At 51.1% G+C, this 19,941-nt stretch overlaps 1 protein-coding gene across 9 annotated transcripts in view; it reads right to left on the reverse strand.

Moving 5' to 3' along the window:
* LOC108023360 (mucin-5AC) overlaps positions 1 to 19,941 on the reverse strand; it is a 106,494-nt gene that overhangs the window by 28,817 nt on the left and 57,736 nt on the right. For 7 of the 9 annotated variants that reach the window (XM_044092995.2, XM_017092741.3, XM_044092994.2 and 4 more), the window contains 5 exons: positions 12,603 to 13,523; positions 11,990 to 12,103; positions 9,049 to 11,929; positions 6,713 to 8,953; positions 6,054 to 6,291 (listed from right to left, as the gene is read on the reverse strand). In XM_044092995.2, the coding sequence (XP_043948930.1) occupies positions 6,155 to 6,291; positions 6,713 to 8,953; positions 9,049 to 11,929; positions 11,990 to 12,103; positions 12,603 to 12,878 (5,649 nt within the window). In that variant the 5' untranslated portion in view covers positions 12,879 to 13,523 and the 3' untranslated portion in view covers positions 6,054 to 6,154. Of the gene's footprint in view, positions 1 to 6,053; positions 6,292 to 6,712; positions 8,954 to 9,048; positions 11,930 to 11,989; positions 12,104 to 12,602; positions 13,524 to 19,941 lie in introns of those variants that run through there. The other 2 variants (XM_044092996.2, XR_007763756.1) reach the window with 2 other exon arrangements.

Consider the following 19,941-nt stretch of genomic DNA (forward strand, 5'->3'; position numbering starts at 1 on the left):
GGGATGGCGTTAGTGTGCGGGGTGCTCTCAACCCCCTGAGCCCCCCGCACACCGCACCCCGCTCCCAAGACGGAGGCTGAAGCGACATTAAAATGTTAAATAAAAACAGTAACAAAATACACACAAAAACAAACCGAAGAAGACAGCGGAGGTGGCGGCGGCGGCGGCGGCGGCGGCACCATCAACCCCCTTTGGCAACTTACACGAGGAATTTAATGACAACACTAAAAAGTTTAAGCGTTATTATTTCTAGGGTAGCCACCCCCTCCCACCCCGAAAATCAGCTCCAAGGATAAGAGCTTAGGCAGAGGGATGATGAATCCCCGGCAGGATGAATGGATGAATGAATGGGAGGAAAAAATACGACGGCTGTAAAATGGCGAATTCATGACCTGCAACTGCCGCTCGCCTCCGCTCGCTGTGGCTGTGGGTGTGTGTGTGTGTGTGTGTGCATTCTAATGGCAACTAAAAACGAGCGGATTGTAACGATTCGGTTATTACCGTTATATTGCCGAAACAGCGCGCGCTACGAGGCACCGCTCAACCCCCCAAGAACCCAAGAGCCCAAGAACCCGAAGAACCCAGCTTCCCCGGCCACATCCCGGGAGGAAACAAAGTCGAAACGCACATAACTCAATCTTCGACGGAGGTACGAAGATGGCAGCACCCCTGCTTCTGCCCCTCCCCCTCGTAGATCTCATATCCCCAAGATCCTTCCCCCTTTTTTATTGCTAATGGCAAAGCGAAGAAAACTCTGGAAGGGGGGTTCGTTGGTGCTTTTGCTGCTGCACTTTATGCGCTGCTGTTAAACTTACGGTAGTTTACCGCCGCAACAGGCCAAGCGGCACTGCCACGCCCCCGCCCCAACCATCTCCGCCCACCGCCCACATTCTCTGGCTTAAAAACGAAACAATTTTTACAACTTTGTTGTTTGCCTGCGGCAGCCTTGGCCATTTCTAGTTGCCCCGTAAAGTGAATGTAGTAATTTTTCAAAAATCTTTGTCTTTAATGGACCATTAAGCGCTCTCTCCTTTCCTTGCGTTTCGGCTCCTTCCGTTCCGTTTCGGCCGCTGTCCCTGTCTGTGTCTCCTGTCCTTCATTGCTCGGCACAGTCCCCACCTAACCCCGCTGGCCGCCTTTCCACAACTGACAAGTTGGCTCTTTGGACCTTGGCTAGACTCGCGAGTTTCGGCTGAGTCCGCCGCCCGTCGTCAATATTGCGATTCGGTTGTAAAAAATGCGTTTTAATGCTTCAATAAAATAAAAAGTTTGCATTAAAAGCGAGCGAGCGAGGAGCGGAGGGGAGCCGCCGGATCAGGGATGCGCAGGTCCGGACGAAACAATTAGCGTTAAAAAATAGACGATGCAGCTCACAAATAATTCCCACTTTCCAGGCTCTTAGTACTCCTCCAGGAGCTAAAAAGTTAATGTGAACTCTAGAAGCATACTTTTAGGCACCCAGCAAGTGGCAACACCTCAGCAAGTGGCGCGCGGGGGAGGCGATACAAATGCAGAGTATCGGACGCAATGCTCCACCCAAGTAAATATCCTCTTTCCATTCGTACCCAATCGGTTTTTCCATTTTCGATGCGAACTCTAGAAGCACTTTTTTAGGCTCCTAAGAAGTGGCAACACCTTAGAACGGCGAAAGGGGCTATACAACTGCAGAGTTGCCCCATCCAAAGCAAATATCGCGTGTCCACTGGCATCCAATCGGTTTGCATTGTGCATTTTCGAGGCAAAATTAATGTTTAATCAACAAAGTGGTCGGTAATATACCGCCTCCCCCAGAGATCCCAGGAAGCCCCGGCCCTGTCATCAGGCATGTGGAAAACTAGCGAAATTGCATCAAAGGAACGAAAATATTTGCAGTGCGTGGGCCGGGGAAAAAGCGAAATAAAAATTGAAATCGGATAATGCAAACAGCAAATTAAAAACCAGCCTCTGCCATTTTACAGAGAGGGTCCACCAGTTGCCACCACGACCCACGCCCTACCATCATTGCCTAGCTCCCAGTCCAATAACAGATATCCGATATGCGATATCCGAAAGGAGGGCCCCTCGCACCCATTCCCATTCCCATTCCCATTCCGCTTACCATTTGCACTGGGTAATGCTGATGCCGTGTTTGGGCCCGCTAATTGAAAGCCACTGCCACCTTTGCGCTTTGCAGCCAAAGACAAATATTGGACGGACCGCGGCTTTATGCATATTTAAAATCAATTAAGTCAATAAATAATAAGGACAACCTTAATGCGATTGCATATGAACGGAATGCGGCAAATGCCGCGCCTGTTTGCAGGGCACACGGTCGCAGGGATTGCCCATGGAATGCAGGGAGTTCACCCCAGCCTGGCGAGGTCAAGATACGGACCCGCACAGTCCATAGAAATTTTGGACGCGACACGCTTGAAGAGCCCTCCGCTGGCCACTTGCGAGGCACTTGCAAACGGGCCCTATGCAAATGCACTCAACGATGAGTTGCAAATTGTTGCCGTTTGTGTGCCCCATTCAAGGGGCACACACAAAGCGTCCGCCGGAGCACGCCAGCCGATGCATTCGGCCACGAAATCTGGACACAAAGACCCATCCCCCGAAATGGTGAAACGGTGAAATGGTGAAATGGTCAAATAGCCAAAATGGTTTAAAACGGTTTAAACTGGCTAAAATGACCAAGTGGAGCAGGGAAAACCTGAGCCAGCGAGGCGAAATCAAATGAAACAATCGGCTAAACGAGCTCCTTCCTGCCCCACTGGGCCACCGGGCCGAAAAAGGACCAAAAGAGCTGGCCCCGGCAAGGAACAAAAAGGCAAGGAAAGGACCGGGCAAAAGCAAAAGGAGCTGCCACGGCAAAAGGAGCACCACCACGCAAATGTGGCACACAAAAAGTGACTGCCGCGTTGGTGGCAAAAGCCAAAAGCAATCAGAGTGCGCTGCCAGGCGCCCAAAAAGAATGCAACGGAGATGGCCAACAAGACAAGCAACAAACACGACACCACCGCGCACCACCCGTCGACCAGCGAGCACTGCCCATTATCCAGGACACCCCTAGCCCACCACACCAGGCACCGCACACACGGAGGCAATCAGAGAGTTTCATTCATGACGACGAACTCGAAGCCCCAGTTCGCAGTCCGCAGTTCGCAGTTCTCACTTCTCACTTCCCAATCCTCAATCCTCAGCCGCATGTCCTTGCCGGGGCCACGGCCCACTTCCACTTGCACTCCCCCTCCGCATCCACAGCCACAGCCACAGCCATATCCTCACATCCACATCCGCTTCCACATGCACATCTTTTTGCTTTCGTTTTAGAAAACTCACAGCTCGCACGACACTCGAACCCAGCCAGACCAGACCGATCACGCCAAAAAGAAACTGCAACGAATCAAGGACGAATTTTTTGGCACTCGTTTTTGCTCCTCACACGGAGTGTGCCACTGCCACTGCCACATGACCAAGGCCCCATGCCCCCATGCCCCATGCCCCCAACGCCCCAACTCACGGCGCCAAACTCTTTTCGGTTTGGCTTTGTTTTCCGCCGACTCGACTGTTGCTCCTTTTTGCACACACACGATGCACACGGCAATTCTTTGGCGTTTTTTGCGCCGAACCAACGACTCCGGCTGCTCGGGTTGGGCTGGTCCATGGTGATGGCGGCACCGGTAGCTGGCCAAAAAGAAAGCATAACGCAGGAGGCGACCCAGATATGCGGCACTTACACAAAGTGCTGTCGGCGGCGGGATTCAGCGATACCCGCACCCGCACCCACACCCACACCCACACCCATTCTCATTCAATGCACATTAGTGAGTGGAAGCCGCTGACACAGTCGTGCTAAAAAGCAATGGCAGCCGTAAGCTCAGCCGAAGATTCCGGAGATTCCCGCGATGGACACCCTAACTCTTCTCCTCTCCGCTTCAGCAGGAGCACTATCAATCTGATGCGGACAGGGTCAGGGCGAAGGATCCACCCTGATGGCCTCATGCATAGGTGATGAGCTGGGGCATGCAAAGAACATTCTCACCCACGTCCGCGTCCGCATCCGCATCCACATCTGCGTCCGCGCCCGCGCCCGCGTCCGGATCCCAGGCTAAGCCGTGCTGCGAACAAAGAAGCCGAACAGCACAAACACAAATCCCGGTTTGTAAGCCAATTTGCACTTAGGCTTATCTAATGTCGTATCATTTGTATAATGCTCTGTTTGGCCTGATACTTGATGTCTACTGCATGTAGTCAATACTCTGTTCCCGATTCCCGACCCCCGACCCCCACCCCTGCTCCTATTGCGAGTCCGACCCCTTAGGGCCACACTACGAGTGCTCGAGTGTGTGGGCGTGTGCGCCTTATCCTGCGGGGTTCATTTCTAAGCTCATTTATGTTTATCACAAATGCGTGCCAAAGTGTGTCGTTATTCTTCCACCTCCACAAGCCCCCGAACACACACACTTTCCGCCCAACTTTCGATGTTCTCGAAGTTGTCGGCGTGGCGCGAACAAAAACATTTCAAATATTCAAAAAAGCCACACACATAAGACACCCCCTCCACGAGCAGCCCCCCAAAAGACACCCGGAATGGGAGTTGCGAGCTGTACTCAACTAGTCGGGACATGTACTGGCCATAGAAATTCATCTAACGGCTGTAACAGGTAATTGAACTTGGTTATATGGCCCTCGGAATGGCGGCGCGCTGCAAATGGAAATGTGGAAATGCCCTGGCATTCGCGGGCTTCGAGGGGTCCACGGGGGTCCACGGGGTCGAAGGGTCGGGTAAATGGAAATGGAAATGGAATTGAATGACGCGCGCATCGTGTGGCAAATGTGACGTCCTGAGCACTGGGAACCCCGAGCACAGCCCTTCGCAGTCAGAAGCAATGCGTGCGAACTATATAATGCGGGCATAAAAAGGATTTGCACATGGAGCATGTGTGCGCGTGGCAGTGGCACAAGAAGCGGAAGCGGGGGAAAGTCAAATCCAAGACTACATGCTACATGGAAAATTGCAAATTGTGCCCCATAGTTGGAGGGCGGAGGCGAGGAGGAGGGGCCAACTGTTGAACTGCTCAACTGCTGAATAATTCATGGCCAACTGGAGATTTGTGCAGTGGCAAGATGATGTCTGCTAAGCGCGTTTGATGCCGATTTGTGGCACGCATAACTGTAAATCGCCGCGAAAGCCAGGGCTGGTGCTTAGATGGGAGTGTTGCGCGTGGCCGTAAGCTTTGGGGATTGATGCCACATGCCACATGCCACTCAGCATCTGTGGCCTGGACACGCTGCTCTATTTGCAACAACAGAACCGAACCGAGCCGAAGCGAAGCGCACCGATCAAAACAAACTGAAATAACCGAAGACAACAAAAGCACGGCAATGCAGCTGCCGCACAAAAAGCCATGACTCTCGCCACCGTTGGCTGCACTTGCAGCACTTCTTTTGCTCCTTGCTGCACACACACACCGTGCCCCCGACACCTACCACCACCCGCTTCTGAAATTCGTGGACACTTGCTGTCGACACTGGGCGCCTGGTGGCCACGGCCCCCACTCGCATGTGTGCCCCATATCCACCCACCCGGCCGGCCATGTGGGCGGTGGCGCCACCACTACTTTGGCTTGGTCTTGTTGTCCTCCCCGATTGTGTTAGGGACTTCTTTCTTTTGTTGGCCTGGCCAGCAGCCAGTAGCCAGCAGCCAACAGGTGGCAGCTACTACTTCTGGACACATGCAGGCGGCATAACCACAGACCGCAGCCACCACCCCCCATCCACCCTCTTCCCACAGAGGCTGAAGGACGTTCGGCGTGGCGGCGCACTTTTCTTTCCTTTTGGCATGCAACTTTTTGTGTGCACTCTGCCTGCTTCTTTTGGCAGCCGCCTCTGTGCGCTTTCCTGTGTTTCTTTTGACGGCGGGGTGTGCAACTACCCCATCCCCTATTTGCAGCCCCCGCATGTCTGTGCGGGTCGTCGGAAGCCCCTTTGTTAGCCAATCTCCGCTTGTCGCTGAGCCATTTGCCACTTGCCACTTGCCACTTTCGATGCTATTTGCACCAAGACGCTGGTTTAAATGTAAAGGTATTTATTTAAGTTAGGCACTATGGTATGCTAGAGTAATCGTACTACGGGAATTTCGTGGCTGGAATTCAAGTGTCCTGTCGCGTTTCTAAACTGCGTTGCGGAAGCCAGCGATGTCGCTCAGCTCCAGTGGCTTCCACTGGATGTCGACATGCTTGTGGATGCGCTCCTCCTCCTCGTCGCAGCCTCCAGAGCAGTTGGTCTTCTTAAAATTATCAGCTGGGTCTGTGGTCGAGTCAAGAGCAATGTCCGTCCAGGGGATATGCAATATGTGAACACAAGAAATGTTTGGGTAAGAATTACCAATACGGAATGTTGTTCAACTATAGAAGGGTTATATACTGCTCAGAATAGTGATGTAAATTGTAAGGTGTGTGTATGTGGTTGTTGTGAGGGTAACTTTTTCAAAAAAGTTGCCATAAAATAGTAAAATATCTGTTTTTTCTTATTTCTTAGGTCAAATTTAAATTCCATGGGTTGGGGCCAATTTGAACAGAATGGATTACTTTTCAATAGTAAAACACCATAGTATGTTTTGTGTGTATGTTGTGTTGTTGTTGTGAGGGTAACTTTTTCGTTGTTAGAGTAGCTTACTGAATTATAATTTTAATTTTCATCTGCGTATGCATCTACAAGTTCGACTTACCGTATTTGTGGTCGTGGTCCTGGTCGCAGGACTTCGGGCAGAAGACGATCTTCAGGTCGATGGGCTCGTACACCTTGACGATGAGCTGCGGCACCTTCTCGGTGGAATAGTCCTCGGGGCTGGACACTGTTGGGTTGGAGGTGGGGTTATTGGGGCTCACTGGGTTGCTCGGCGCTCGGCCGCGAATGGTGGTGGCGTTGGATGAGAGGGGTGTTAGGTGGACGGTTTGGTTGCGGGCCGCCAGCAACCAGGGCATGCTGTTCACCGACAGCACTGCATCCCGGCGTCCAGTGGAGGCGGCCCACGGCACCATCGCGGATGCGACCACGGCCGATGCTGTGGGCAGTGTTTCCGATGTGGTCGGTGTGACTATTTCTAATGTTCTCTGAGTGATTGCTTCTAGTTTTCGTTGTTCTAGCGCTTTAACCAGTCGACTGGTCATGAAACTTGGTCGTGTCATTGATGCTTCTGTGGATGTGGATGATGGTTTTGGAGTGGATGTTTCGCTTGTAGGTATTATATTTGGCATCGTTGTCTGCATTAATGAGTGTTCAATGGTTAGCCTCGCCGGATGACCAATTGTATTGGGAGCATTTCCGTTTAGAGCCTGGTTGCTATCACCCTTGCTTCCCAGTGCCCGGCTGAGAGGATTTTTGGAGGGAAACTGACTATCCCCGATTGCCAGTCCCTTGAGCAGCAGACCTTCCGTTGCAGCCTTCGATTGCCCCTCGTTTTTGGCAGTTCGAGATGCCATTTTATGCTGCATCAGAGCAACGTGCCTCTTGCCCGTGGCAACTGGAGGCTTCTTGGCCACTAAGCCTGTGCCCCCTTCTTTCTTCTCAGCATCTGACGAATGGGCGGGCTCATCTTCCACATAGTCCTCATCTTCATCATAGTATTCCGAGCTCAAATGAGTCGAATTCTTGGCTCGAACGGGTGCAACTGTAGGTGAAGGTGCACCCGTAGTCGATTCAGACCTCGTGGTTGGACTCGTACTGGAAGCTGTGCTGGAACTTGAGCTAGAACTTGAGCTCATCATGGGACTTGTCCGAGGAGCAGCTGTGGGGGACGTTGGCAAAGGCTTTTTGTCCTCCACTCGAGTCAGCCGCTCCTTCAGCAGGCTCAGCAAGAAGCTCTTCCTGGCTTCCAGGCTCGTGACTACGCTATTCGGAACATCATCTATCCCGTCGTTGGGATAGTCCGAGTCCCCAGAGCTATCGCCGTACTCGAGGTCGCCAGTGGTCGTCGGCAGTGGAGCTGTAGTGGAACTGGACACTGTCCTGGTTCGACTTGGCGAGGTACTATTCTCAAGACGCTCTCGTTCAGTGGTCGTCGGCAGTGGAGCTGTAGTGGAACTGGACACTGGCCTGGTCCGACTTGGCATGGAACTAATCTCAAGACGCTCCCGCTCAGGGGTCGTCGGCAATGGATTTGTGGTGAAACTGGAAACCGGCCTGGTTCGACTTGGCGAGGAACTAATCTCAAAACGCTCCCGCTCAGTGGTCGTCGGCAGTGGAGCTGTGGTGGAACTGGAAACCGGCCTGGTCCGACTTGGCGAGGAACTAGTCTCAAGCCGCTCCCGCTCAGTGGTCGAAGACGGAGCCGGAAGAACGGCAGCCACCGTTGTGCTGGCCATGGCCTTTGGCTGAGTTATGGTCAGCACTTCGTTGTCCTCGTCTGCGTACTGCTCGGAGGTCTCGCTGTCATAGTACTCCGAGTCCTCAGGCTCCTTCTTGGTGGTGTTCAGGGACCCGAGCGCCTGCGGCTGGATGGAACGCTTCTGGGTGGGGGCTGCCAACTGCTGGATGGAGAGCCGCAGGGAGTGGGCGATGAAGGGCTTGGAGGTCGCCAGGTTGTGCCTGGCCATCTGGGAAAGAGTCACGCCGGGCGGACGCGTGCTGGCGGAAGATTTCTGACTGGGCGGACGTTGGCTAGAGGAGTGCTCCCTGCTCGGCGGCGTGGTGGAGATTATGTGGAAGAGCTTTTGCAGCAGGTGGGCCGCGGCCAGTGTGGACATGGTCGGAGTCCTAGCCGTGGTCGCCTGCCCAGATTCCCCTTCCCCGGAAGATGGTGCATCGTCCATGTAGTCAAGCTCATCCCGCCCGCCCAAAACATTTATACTTTCGCCTAACCCTGTCTTGGCTTGTATGCGGGTGAGTTCTTCTGGTTTTTGCGGTGAGTGCAGTTGGAGTTGTTTAACTTGTTGGAGTTCTTGTGTGCATGCGGGGTTTGTGTTTTTATCTGTAAGGCAAGTGTCGTGATTAGGTGTCCTTGTGCTGCTTGTGTGGGGGAGCGTTCGAATCGGATTAATGGGTGCTTTTGGGCCAATGACTTACCTGAGGTGGAGTCCGGATCGGGACAAGGTGGTCGCGTGACTGTGGTCAGCTCAGTCGTGCTGGTGGAGTTCTGCGCTGGAATGGTTGTGGGACTCCTCGTGGTCGGGACACTTGTGCTTCTTGCCGTAACTGAGGTTGATTTCCCAGTAGTAGTGGTCGGTTTTAGTGTGGTTGTGCTTGGTTTTGGTGAGGTCGTGGTTACTGTAGAGGTGTTCGGAGTGGTTGTTGTTGACTTTTGAGTGGAGGTTGTCTCTGTAGTGGTTGAGGGTTTCGGAGTAGAAGTTGTTGGCTTCTGAGGGGTCGTACTAGAGGCTATAATAGTAGTCGTTGTTGTTTTCGTGGTGGTGGTAGTAACTGTTGACGTTTTCGGAGTGGTCGTCGTTGATTTCCGGGTAGTGGTTGTCACAGTAGTTGGCTTCGGAGTCGTCGTTGTTGTCGATTCTGGAGTATTAGTTAGTGGCTCTTGAGTGGTCTTTGGTACTGTAGTCGTTGTCGGTTTTTCGGTACTTGTTGTGGGCTTAGGAGAACTTTCCGTTGATTTCTCGGTGGTAGAAGTAGCTGTTGACGTTTTCTGAGTAGTCGTTGTTGGTTTTTCAGTAGTGGTTGTCACAGTAGTTGGCTTCAGAGTCGTGGTTGTAGTTTTCTTGGTCGTTGTAGTGGGTCTTGGAGTAGTCTTTGTAGGTTTAACCGTAGTAATTGTCGGTTTTCCAGTGGTTGTCGTTGCTGTGGAGCTTTTCTGAGTAGTCGTGGTGGGTTTTTCAGTACTTGTTGTCGGTTTAGGAGAACTTTCTGTTGTTTTTTGAGTGGTAGTAGTAGCGGCTGACGACTTCGGAGTGGTCGATGTTGGTTTATGAGTAGTAGTTGTCACTGTAGTTGGCTTTGCAGTTGTCGTTGTTGTGGTCTGGGTCGTTGATGTAGGTTTAGGAGTAGTAGTTGTCGGTTTTTGTGTAGTCGTAGTTATTGTAGAGGTTTGTCGAGTGGTAGTGGTAGGTTTTGGCGTACTCGTTGTGGGCTTAGGTGAACTTTCTGTTGTTTTTTGGGTGGTAGTACTAACGGTTGACGATTTTGGAGTAGTCGTTATTGGTGTTTTGGTAGTGGTTGTCACTGTAGTTGGCTTTGAGGTTGTCGTAGTTATTGTAGAGATTTTCTCAGTAGTCGTAGTTGTTTTATGGGAAGTGGATGTCACTTTGGTTGTGCTTGGATCCCTCGTGGTTGTCTTCTGGGTAGTTGTTGTAGGCTTTGGAGTAATCGTTGTTGTTTTCTTGCTAGTTGAGGTTTGCTCAGTAGTCGTTGTTGGCTTCTGGGTAGAGGTAGTCACAGTAGTTGGCTTTTGAGTCGTCGGTGGTGTTTTCTGGGTCGTTGTTGTAGGTTTAGAAGTAGTAGTTTTTGGTTTTTGAGTGGTCGTAGAAGTCGTAGTTGGTTTTTCAGTACTTGCTGTAGGCTTAGGTGAACTTTCTGTTGTTTCTTTGGTGGTAGAAGCAACTGTTGATGTTTTCTGCGAAGTCGTTATTGGCTTTTGAGTAGTTGTTTTCACTGTAGTTGTTTTCAAAGTAGTGGGTTTGTCGGTACTTGTTGTGGTTTTAAGAGTAATGGTTGTTGCTTTTTTTGTCGTTTTAGTAACTGGTGAGGATTTGTGAGTGGTGGTGCTTCGTTTCTGAGTCGTTGTTGTCACAATAGTAGTTTTCAGAGTCGGCGTGGTAGTTCTTTCGGTAACTGTTGAGGTTTTCTGGGTCGTTGTTTTCGGACTCTGAGTAGTTGTTTTAATCGTAGATGTTTTCGGGGTCGTGGTGGATCTCTCAGTGGTAGTCGTACTTGGCTTAGCTGTCGTACTCGGCGTTGGTAAGGGGGGGCAAGTCGGAACTGTTGGTTTGGGCGTAGTCGTGTAGTGGGTAGTGGGCAGAACGACAATATTTTTCGAAAGGTGCAAACCACTTAATGCAGGTTCGATCTTTGGAGTCTCAGTTGCATAGGTGTATCTCTTGTATTGATATTTGGTGGTTTCCTTTGAGGACTCACGATTGGTAGTAGTAGTCGCCGGTGTGGTGGGCAGGATTACAACATTCTCCGACAGCTTTAATTTGCGCAAGACATCCTCTTTCTCAACCGTTTGGCTTTCTGCAGAAGGTTCTACTTTTTTGTGATGATGTGAGTGGTACGAAGGATAATTCTCGTATTTGTAATAGGCAGTGGTGCGTTCCGAAGTGGTTGTGGTCGCTGGCGTGGACTTTGTGGGCAAAATAACCACATTTACCGAGGGTCTTTCAAAGCCTCCTGCTACCTGAAGTTTTTCGGACTTAAGAGCCGGCTGCTGTTCCTTGGCATCTGTATCGTAGTCGTCCTCCTCGAAGAGCGGTGGCGCTTGATAGGGAGGATAGTATGGCTGTGGAGCATAGGGTACCGGCAATGGTGGTTGCGGGACAAAGTCAAAGCAGTCGACTTCGTTGCGGGGACGACACAGCTTACGCTCGGGATCAAAACTGTTGCTGCCGGGGCACTTGAATCGGGTCTGCAGATAGGTACCGCTATCCTGCAGTCGGCATGTGTAATAGAGGGAGCAGTCCGTCGGCGAGCGGAAGGTGCCTTCACCCGCACACTCGGGGAACTTGAGCTCGCAGTTCTGGGGGATGTAGCTGCCACTGTCCGATATCTCCGTCGAGGGGCACTGGTCACCGGGCAGGCACTTTCGCTCCACCGGCGAGAAAATGGTGCCCGCGGGGCAGGCGAAGAGCCAGGGTTGCGTCCGGTTTTTGTCGCACCTGTAGTACACCTTGCAGTCGTGCGGATGTGGGAAGCGGCCCTCCTTCTGACAATTCGGGGGACTGTGGTCCGGCCTGTGCTGCGGAATGTGCTGCACGCAGCGCCCGCTGCTCGGATTGAAACTCTGGGGAGGCGGGAAAGCGAGTTAGGGGGCTGGCGGGAGAGAGGGTTACCCAGGACTCACCTCAAGATCGCGACATTTGCTGAAAATCACACAGTTCGGCTTGCAGACATAGTAGTACTGCTGCTGATCCGGATGTGGCTTGATGCCAATGTAGTTCCGAGAGCAACGATTGTTCTAGAAACACAAACCCAAAATTATAAACATTTTTAAAAAGTTAAGCAATCGTTCGATTAGTCATGACTCCGGGCTACTCATAAAAGATTAAAAAAAAATTTTATGAGGGATTTTGAATTACAAATGTAATGTAAAGAGCTCTAAAATATTTTGTATCTATATATTTCTAATTTATTAGATTTTTAGTAGGTAGATTTAAAAGTACTTTCAGTACATTAAAGTACAGTATTTAACAAATTTGAAAACTTATTGCAGAAGGGCATTTTTTCGGTATATAGGAATTTTTTAGATCTCAAATGCTCCCAAATTCAGGGAAAATACTGTTATGAGCGTTCATACTCCTTTTTTGACTAGTAAAATTGTTCTTCCAGCTAATCCGAAAATGTTCTAGATTGTCATGGAAGTACTTTGGTTATTTGTTACCAACAATAAACCCTTTTTCTAGGCCACAAATAAAGTTTAAACGGAATGGGACTTTTTTACAGGACTAATTACTCACATAATCGAACCGCACGGGATATCCGCCGCCGGGGTAGCTCTTGTAGACTCCGAAAACGTTGTCAAAGTAGGGGCTGTAAACGGGTGGCGGCGGGTGTGGCGCCTGGTAGCCGTAGCCGTAGTGCGGGGGGTAGGCGTAGGGCGGCTGTCCGTAGTATCCGCCGGGCAGCACGGGCGGATGCGAGTATGCACTTGGCAGCTGGCGCACCGATCGACTGGTCGCCATGGAGAGCAGGGCCAGAAGGCCCAGCACCGTCGACCAGAGGCAGTGCGTCATGGTGGGCACTTTACTTCAGATGACTCTCGGATTATAACAGGAAGCAATTTGTCGCCGTTACCCCGGGCACATCTGATTGGGGTTGAGGGTTGTGGAGGGAGGGCTGCTGGTATCCTTAGTATTCCTATTCCAATGCCAATTCCTATTCCTGTTCCCAATTCTTTTCGTGGAACCTTGGCTGCTACCGCGGTCAGCTCTGGAGTGGCAGTGTTGACTTGGAGCGGGGCAGACGCGCTTAAAAGGTCGCTGGGTGCGCTCGCTTCCGAGAGTGTTGCATAACTTGAATGCCGATTGTGTGGTCTGCCACCCCAAAGAGACCAAAACAAATGTTGGCCAATAACGCAGTGGGCCAAGTGCAACGAGCGGCGAGCGTCGCGGAGAATGTAGACTGCAGAATGCAGAGAGCTCTCCCCACGTGCCCGCAGGCCGGAAAAGAGTCTTCGCCGTGCCCGCCGCCGCCAGATGCATGACTAAATCGAGCTCGGTGGCCCGGAGAGCGACGGGCGCCACTTCCGCACCGGAGATGCTCCAAGCCCGCTCCATTCTCAATCTCTGCATGAGTAATCTCCGATCCGCCAGCTGCTCCGATCTGCAGTCGCTCCAGACGTGATCAATGGAATGGAGTGGCCAATGCGGAACCGATTCCTGCAATGATAAAAATACATAAACTGTCACTGACTCTTCACATCGCACGCAGTTTCGATCGATCATGCCGAAATTTTCCAGCCAAGGTCATGTGGCCCAAACCCAAATTTCCACATTTTTGTCTTCTTATGATTCTTACACGTACGGCGGTGGGAGTTACGCATCCAAAAATCCGAAATTCGTGGCTTCTTGGTGCGTCAGTCAACACGTTCGTCGCTTTAACGGAAAGACACGAATCGCCTACCGTGCCAAATAAAAACAAAAAAAGAGCCTAAGACCCAATATCGGGCACGTTCCTCGCAGTTAGGGAACAGGAACTACCGCTTTGTTGTTGTAATATTTCGAACTATTAAAACGTTTAACTAAGAACAAATTCTAGATTCCCACGGTTGAGTTCCATAATCATATGATGATGTTCTTGAGGTTGTTAATTAACATAAATTTACACTACTCTGCCCATTGATTCGTGCTTATATCAGAATCAGAATAAGAAACAGTACAAAAAAAAGAAACAGAACGACAAAAAAACGACAAGATTCATTGCGTTGCTGCGTTGGTCAGATAAAAACTATAATTGCTGGTTTTATATTGGTAGTCTGCCTTCGAACATGATCTTTTAGTAATACAGAGGAAAACTGCAAGAAAGTTGCATTTCCGGTTCTGAGCCTCAGATAAGAAGTGCTGATTCTCCGCTTTCAGTTACCTGTGCTCCTCATCACTGGAAACACTGGGTTGCCTGGGCTTTCGGTCTACGTGATAATTGAACGGGCGCAGGCCTCCGAGATTGGTATAAAAACCGGAGCCAGAGCAATCGCCGTGCCATCGTTGTTGGACAAGCTCAACATAAATCAAGTGTCGTCCAAACGGAATTCTTAGGATTTGCACACGTCTCGAACTGAGATACCAAAGTGTCTTAATAGAAAGCGATGAAAAAGCATAGAGATCTACAGATTCTGCAATGCCAAAGAGCGGTCGATCAAAAGACTGGGATGGAATGTGCTGAAGACATGTGCCGAAGATTGCATGCCGGGGAACCTTCGCATGACGCAGAAGAGAGTGAGAATATTTATTGATGATATATATAAAAACGTAGAAAAGACGGTGAGGAAGAGCCGTCGGTCAGAAATCTGCGGTGGTATGTGCCGAATAATGCACGCCGGTAAATCTTCTCGAGTCGCAGAAGAGATTAAGTAGCTTCATTGAAGAAAATAAAGAGATTGCCGAACGAATACTCTCCACTGGTGGTTTGAAACTCTGCTGTCGATCGAAACCGTTCAGCTGCAACTTAAGATTGCATACAGGGGAAACTTGACGCAGAAGAGAGTGAGATTCTTTATTGACGACATATATAAAGAAACTAGAAAAGGTATAAAAATATTAAGAAAAAGAAGCTTCATTAAAAAAGAGGAAGAGAGTGAAGAGGAAAAACTCTCCACTGCGGGTGTGAAACTCTGCTGTCGATCGAAACCTTTCAGCTGCAACTTAAGCTTTCGCATTCTCCGGTGGGGGTTCAAAGCTCCACTGCTGATCGCCATAACGGGGGCTCCCAGCAAGAAAAGAGCTTTTAGGTAAAGCATGAGCTCGGAAAAAGCTTGATAAACAGAGAACAAAGATCCTGGGAGGCAATGGGGGCATTCTGGGGTCCTGTCCTCGAAGTCTCTTAATGACAAACTATTCGCAAGAGCGCCGCATGCCAAAGAGAAGCCCCTGCTGCTACGCCGAGTTTCATAAAAAAAGAAAAGGAAAAATCCGCAGGCAGCAGAAGAGAAATAGTTGAGAAAAGTTTTCCTGCCGCCGAAAGGGAACAAGAAAAGTAGCAGCCAAAAAGACGAAAAACGATGCCCGAAGGGGCGGGGGAGGTGGGAAAAATCTGGCCAGGCGACCAAAATAAACAGTAGCAACGGCGGCAGAGCGGCGGCAGCGCTGCCAAGGCAAGGCTCGAATCAGGGGCAAAAATGGAGGAAGAGGAAACAAGGAGGACGTAACAAGAACAAAAACTAAAGGAAAAGTGAATAAAAAACGGTGAAGAAAACGAGACGAAAAGAGCCTGGCTTGCACTAGTATTGGTGCTGGTATATTGGTATTGGCGCCGCTTTCGCAGCCAGCGCCGTCGTCGACTGCGACTGCGACGCCGGCGCCAGCGCGTGGGTGTGTGGGTGTGTGGACGAGTGCGTAAGGCTCTCTTCCACCTTTTTCCACGTTTCCATGTCCCCATGTGGCCAAGACTTTCACTCTCGCTCGGCCGTCGTCGTTTTTCCTTCGACGCCGGCAGCGACGCCAGGTTTTTCTTTTCTGCTCCTGTCGACGGGCGGTGGGGGTGGGGTGATGGGTTGGCTGGCTTCCATCAAGATGTGCTGCCAAGCAAGCGCTAGAAAAAAGCACGCAAAAGTGCGCCAACTGATAAATTTGCCCAGCGAAAGGCAAGCCGAAAAAGGAAAATCGGGCAACCGTTTCAAGGCTGAGCGCTGCCCCACGAGCGAGTCAAAGGTAACAGGTGGGGAGCCGGGGAGGGGGAGGTGACCTTGAGCACCCAGCCTGGTCTTGACGGATGGCAGACGTCATTCTCGGAATGGTAACACAATCGCAGTCCGTTCTAATTACACCAACAGCTGTAAGCTGGAAGTTGTGGCCGCAGCAAACCACCTGTAGGCCTGTGTCCAGCAGTGGGTGGTGTCCCACATGGGCGGGGATTAGACAGGGCGATGGGTGGTGGGCGGTGGGCGGTGGCCGGAGGATGGTATCACACACAGCCTCTCTCGGTTTTTACTGCCCTGCCAGAAGGATTTTCTCGCGCTTAGCTTTCTCTTTCGGCTGTTTCTTGCCCGGCAAACTGTTCTCAACAGGTTGCACCAGGCTGTGTGCCTGAGTGTGGGTGTGTGTGTGTGCGAGGAGGTGGGATGTCCTCATGGGCGCCCAGCTTTAAGGTGAAGCCGTGTGACCTTCAGTGTCGGGCTAAGGCTAAGCGCTGCCATGGCAGCAGTCACAGCATTGTCACAGTCACAGACTCCAACTCCGACGTCCCTCATCCTGCTTTCGGCCAGTAATCCTGGCAACCAGACATATGTGTGTGTGTGCGTGGGCGCGTGTCCTGGCCGTGGACGTGGGGTCCCTGTCAATAGCTCACCAAATCCATCCGAAAATGCCTGTTGAACATGTGCATTAGGGTGGGCCAAAAACATGAAATCCTATTCTCAGCCCCTTGCAAGGCAGATTAAAGTGTGCAAAAACTACAACTTTCTTTGAGAACTAGACCTGAAATGTTCCCTTGGTATGACGAAAGAATGGATTTTCTTCAAGTTTGTTAACTATCTGTTCTCGGTCATTCAAATAATGTGCAAAAATACTGAAATGTAAGAAAATTTTCAACAAAAATGAAAACCAAATTAGTTTAGAAGAATAAGAACTTAATTTGTCAAATAGAACCAAGTCAGTGTTTAAATATTTGATCCAAGCTTTCAACTTTGTCTTAGAATACCCAAAATAGAGATAGGACCCTCAAAATTTACATAAAAATGTGCACCCTAATGTGCATATACATATAAAGGCCTTGGGCCCCTAAAGATCTTTCCCAGCTAGCAACCCTAGTGATAGCGTCCTTCCAATAGGCTTGGCCGCTTAAGCGTGCCCTGATTTATGGCTCCTATCTGCCTTGATGTCTTAATCGCCACTCAGTAGTCAGTGGGCCGAGTCCCGCTGACAGGGGGCCCACTGTAAACCTGATTTCGGCCACTGGAAACTGCATTGCTGGATTTGAAAAGGCAACGCATTAGCAGGGACACGTCAAGCGAGCCAGAAACTGGGCCCCAAAAGCGAAACCAAAGCCGCAGAAATCGGGGGCAGAGTGTTCAGAATGAGGGGGGATGGGAGGGAGGCTTACGTGGGGCCGGGCCAGTATTGAATTGCAGCGACCTACATAGAAAGCGGCGAGGACTGGAGAGCTGCACTTTGAGATCGAGATTCGAGGCTGTCATGCGACTGCAACGTGGCCTGAGCCTTTGAGCTTGGATCTTGGGATCTTGGGTCTCTGGCAGTGTTGGATCTCGCCCTGGGACACAAATGTTACGCTCTGCACTCAATGGCAAACGCAGCGCGACGCGGAACTAACAAAACCCGTTCCGCGGAGCATACGCTCTCCTTGATTGGGCAAACCGGTTTCTTGGCTGGGATTGGGAGCTGGGATCTCGGATCTCGGATCACTGCAGATCTGCGGAGTATGCTAGCCACATTTGATTGAAGAGTCCCAGGCCCAATTGGCGAGGCAAAGGAACTCCCGGGTGACCACTTGGGGGAATTTGCCGGCAAGCAGACAAAGTTTTCTACTCGAAAATCAAATTAAGTTCCCCCTCCCGCAGGGGGCGAAATTGACTGGGAAATTGCTCTCAAAACAGGCAGAAACACACACTGGCACATACACACGATGCGATGGTACGAAGATACGATGATACGACCACTAAGCTGCGACCCAAGTCCTTGGGCGCCTTAGTTTGCCGGCACCCTTGAGTGTTTATCATGTAAAACACCAAGAAAACATGTCAAACATGCCAAATATGCATGACCTACAAATTATGCGAATGCGACACCCCGCACACACCGCACACACCACACACACACACGCACACACGCACGAGTGGCAGGTCAGGTCGGGGATAACCAGAAATCTGGGATTACTCGGAGCTTGAATCTCGCATCTCGAAGCAAAGACAACACTGAGTCGTGGTCCTTTGGCCCCCGCCTTTGCCCGCCCGCCCGCCACCAACCCTCGGCGCAGCAGCAAATCGGGGTGAAGTCAAGATGGGCAGCTCCCCTCGTCCGTTCACTTCCGCATCCGCTGGCCAAGAACCCAAATCCAGACGCCGACCCAAGCACACAGGCCAGACCTTCTTGACCCGCCTGCGAGCGTGTGAATCACTTTGCGGTCGAGTGTGCGTGTGCTGCGGGTGTCCCCAGTGCCTGAGTGTCCGGGGGCCATATGCAAGCATTCAAATTAAGCAATAACACAGCACCAGGATGAACAAGTTTATTAAATAAGTCTAAGCTTTCGACAGACAAAAGGGAAACCACGTCAAAGGAAGTCATAATTGCAAATTACACACATAATCATCCGAAGGCCAGAAGTCAGGAGGCAGAAAAGCGAGTGAAGAGCACACGAGTCCGCACACACACGCAGCGGAAAAAGGGGGAAAAGCGGCACACTTAAGCAGCTTTCTTCGTTGCCCGCCCCGTTGTCCTTGCCCTATGAATTTATTAGAAATTCAAGAGTGAAACGCTCGGATTTCTCCACACTCGACTCGCCTCGCCTCGTCCAGGCACAGCACGTCCTCGATTGACTGACCCACAAATGTGTGGGTGCCGGGCGATGAATGCCGAGGGGTCGGGGAGGGTTGAGGATGGTGTGCCTTGGGATGGTATGTCTAGGGATGGCATGTCTATGGATGGCGTGGGTCCGCCTTGAGACTCGGGCGGTGCGTGCTGCGTCAAACGATTTCACTGTCGGGCAAGTTCGCCCACGTGCAGTATGATACCTGGGAGGGGGGCCTGCCCTTGCCCCAGGTATCGTGTGAATTAATTAGCCAAGACTCTGCCAGGTCCTTCTCCAAATCGCCCACTAGCAACTCCCCCGCCACTAGTTCCATCCCAAGGAGGCGGAAATTAACCCTAAAATGATTTGAACACTTTTATGCCCGTTTTGCGCCCCCTGGCCCACCACTGCCACATGAGTGAGCATAAGGTCAGGCCCATTTCAACACCCCTCCGAGCCGAAAGAAACGCCCCGGGTCCAAGTTTTATGCGGTGTCCGGTTGCCGTTTACCGAACAAGAACCGGAAGCCAAGTCAAACGAAGGCGGCTGTCCGCAAATTAGCATGATATGCGTGCGTGTGTGCGGGGCTGGGAAGGGGGTTGGGCTGAGGACGTGGACGAGGAGGAGGAGGAGGACAAGGACGGGACGGGACAAGGAAGGGGATGTGGAGTGGGCAGCGATTAGGCCCATCAAAGGATTAGACGGGTTTGGGACTATGGAGAGAGGGCAGGAAGGGTTGCCCTGGCCGGGGTCAGAGGTTGAAAAGTTCTGACACGCAATTACCCGATCCGATCCAGCTCATGTGTGGGATATCCCCAGCTCCAAGCCATCCCATGCCATCCCATGCCACCCCATTCCACACCACCCTATCCCACCCCATCCCAGGGGTTGTTAATACCGTTTTAAGTGATTTTATGATGAATTTGTGCCCTAAAACTCTAGCTCATTTGCACACACGCACTTTCCACATATCAGCAACTTCATCATCATTAACACGAAACAGTTATGCTGTTATGTTAACAACTCTAACTCGTCCTGGTTTCGGGTTGGGGTGTGGGCCTGGGTTGTGGTCGGGGTGTTCGGTTTTGGGCTTGGGTTTTGGGTTCGAGGCGAAAGTTT

The sequence above is a fragment of the Drosophila biarmipes genome, chromosome X, assembly GCF_025231255.1.
Source record: "Drosophila biarmipes strain raj3 chromosome X, RU_DBia_V1.1, whole genome shotgun sequence".
Taxonomy (NCBI): Eukaryota; Metazoa; Arthropoda; class Insecta; order Diptera; family Drosophilidae; genus Drosophila; species Drosophila biarmipes.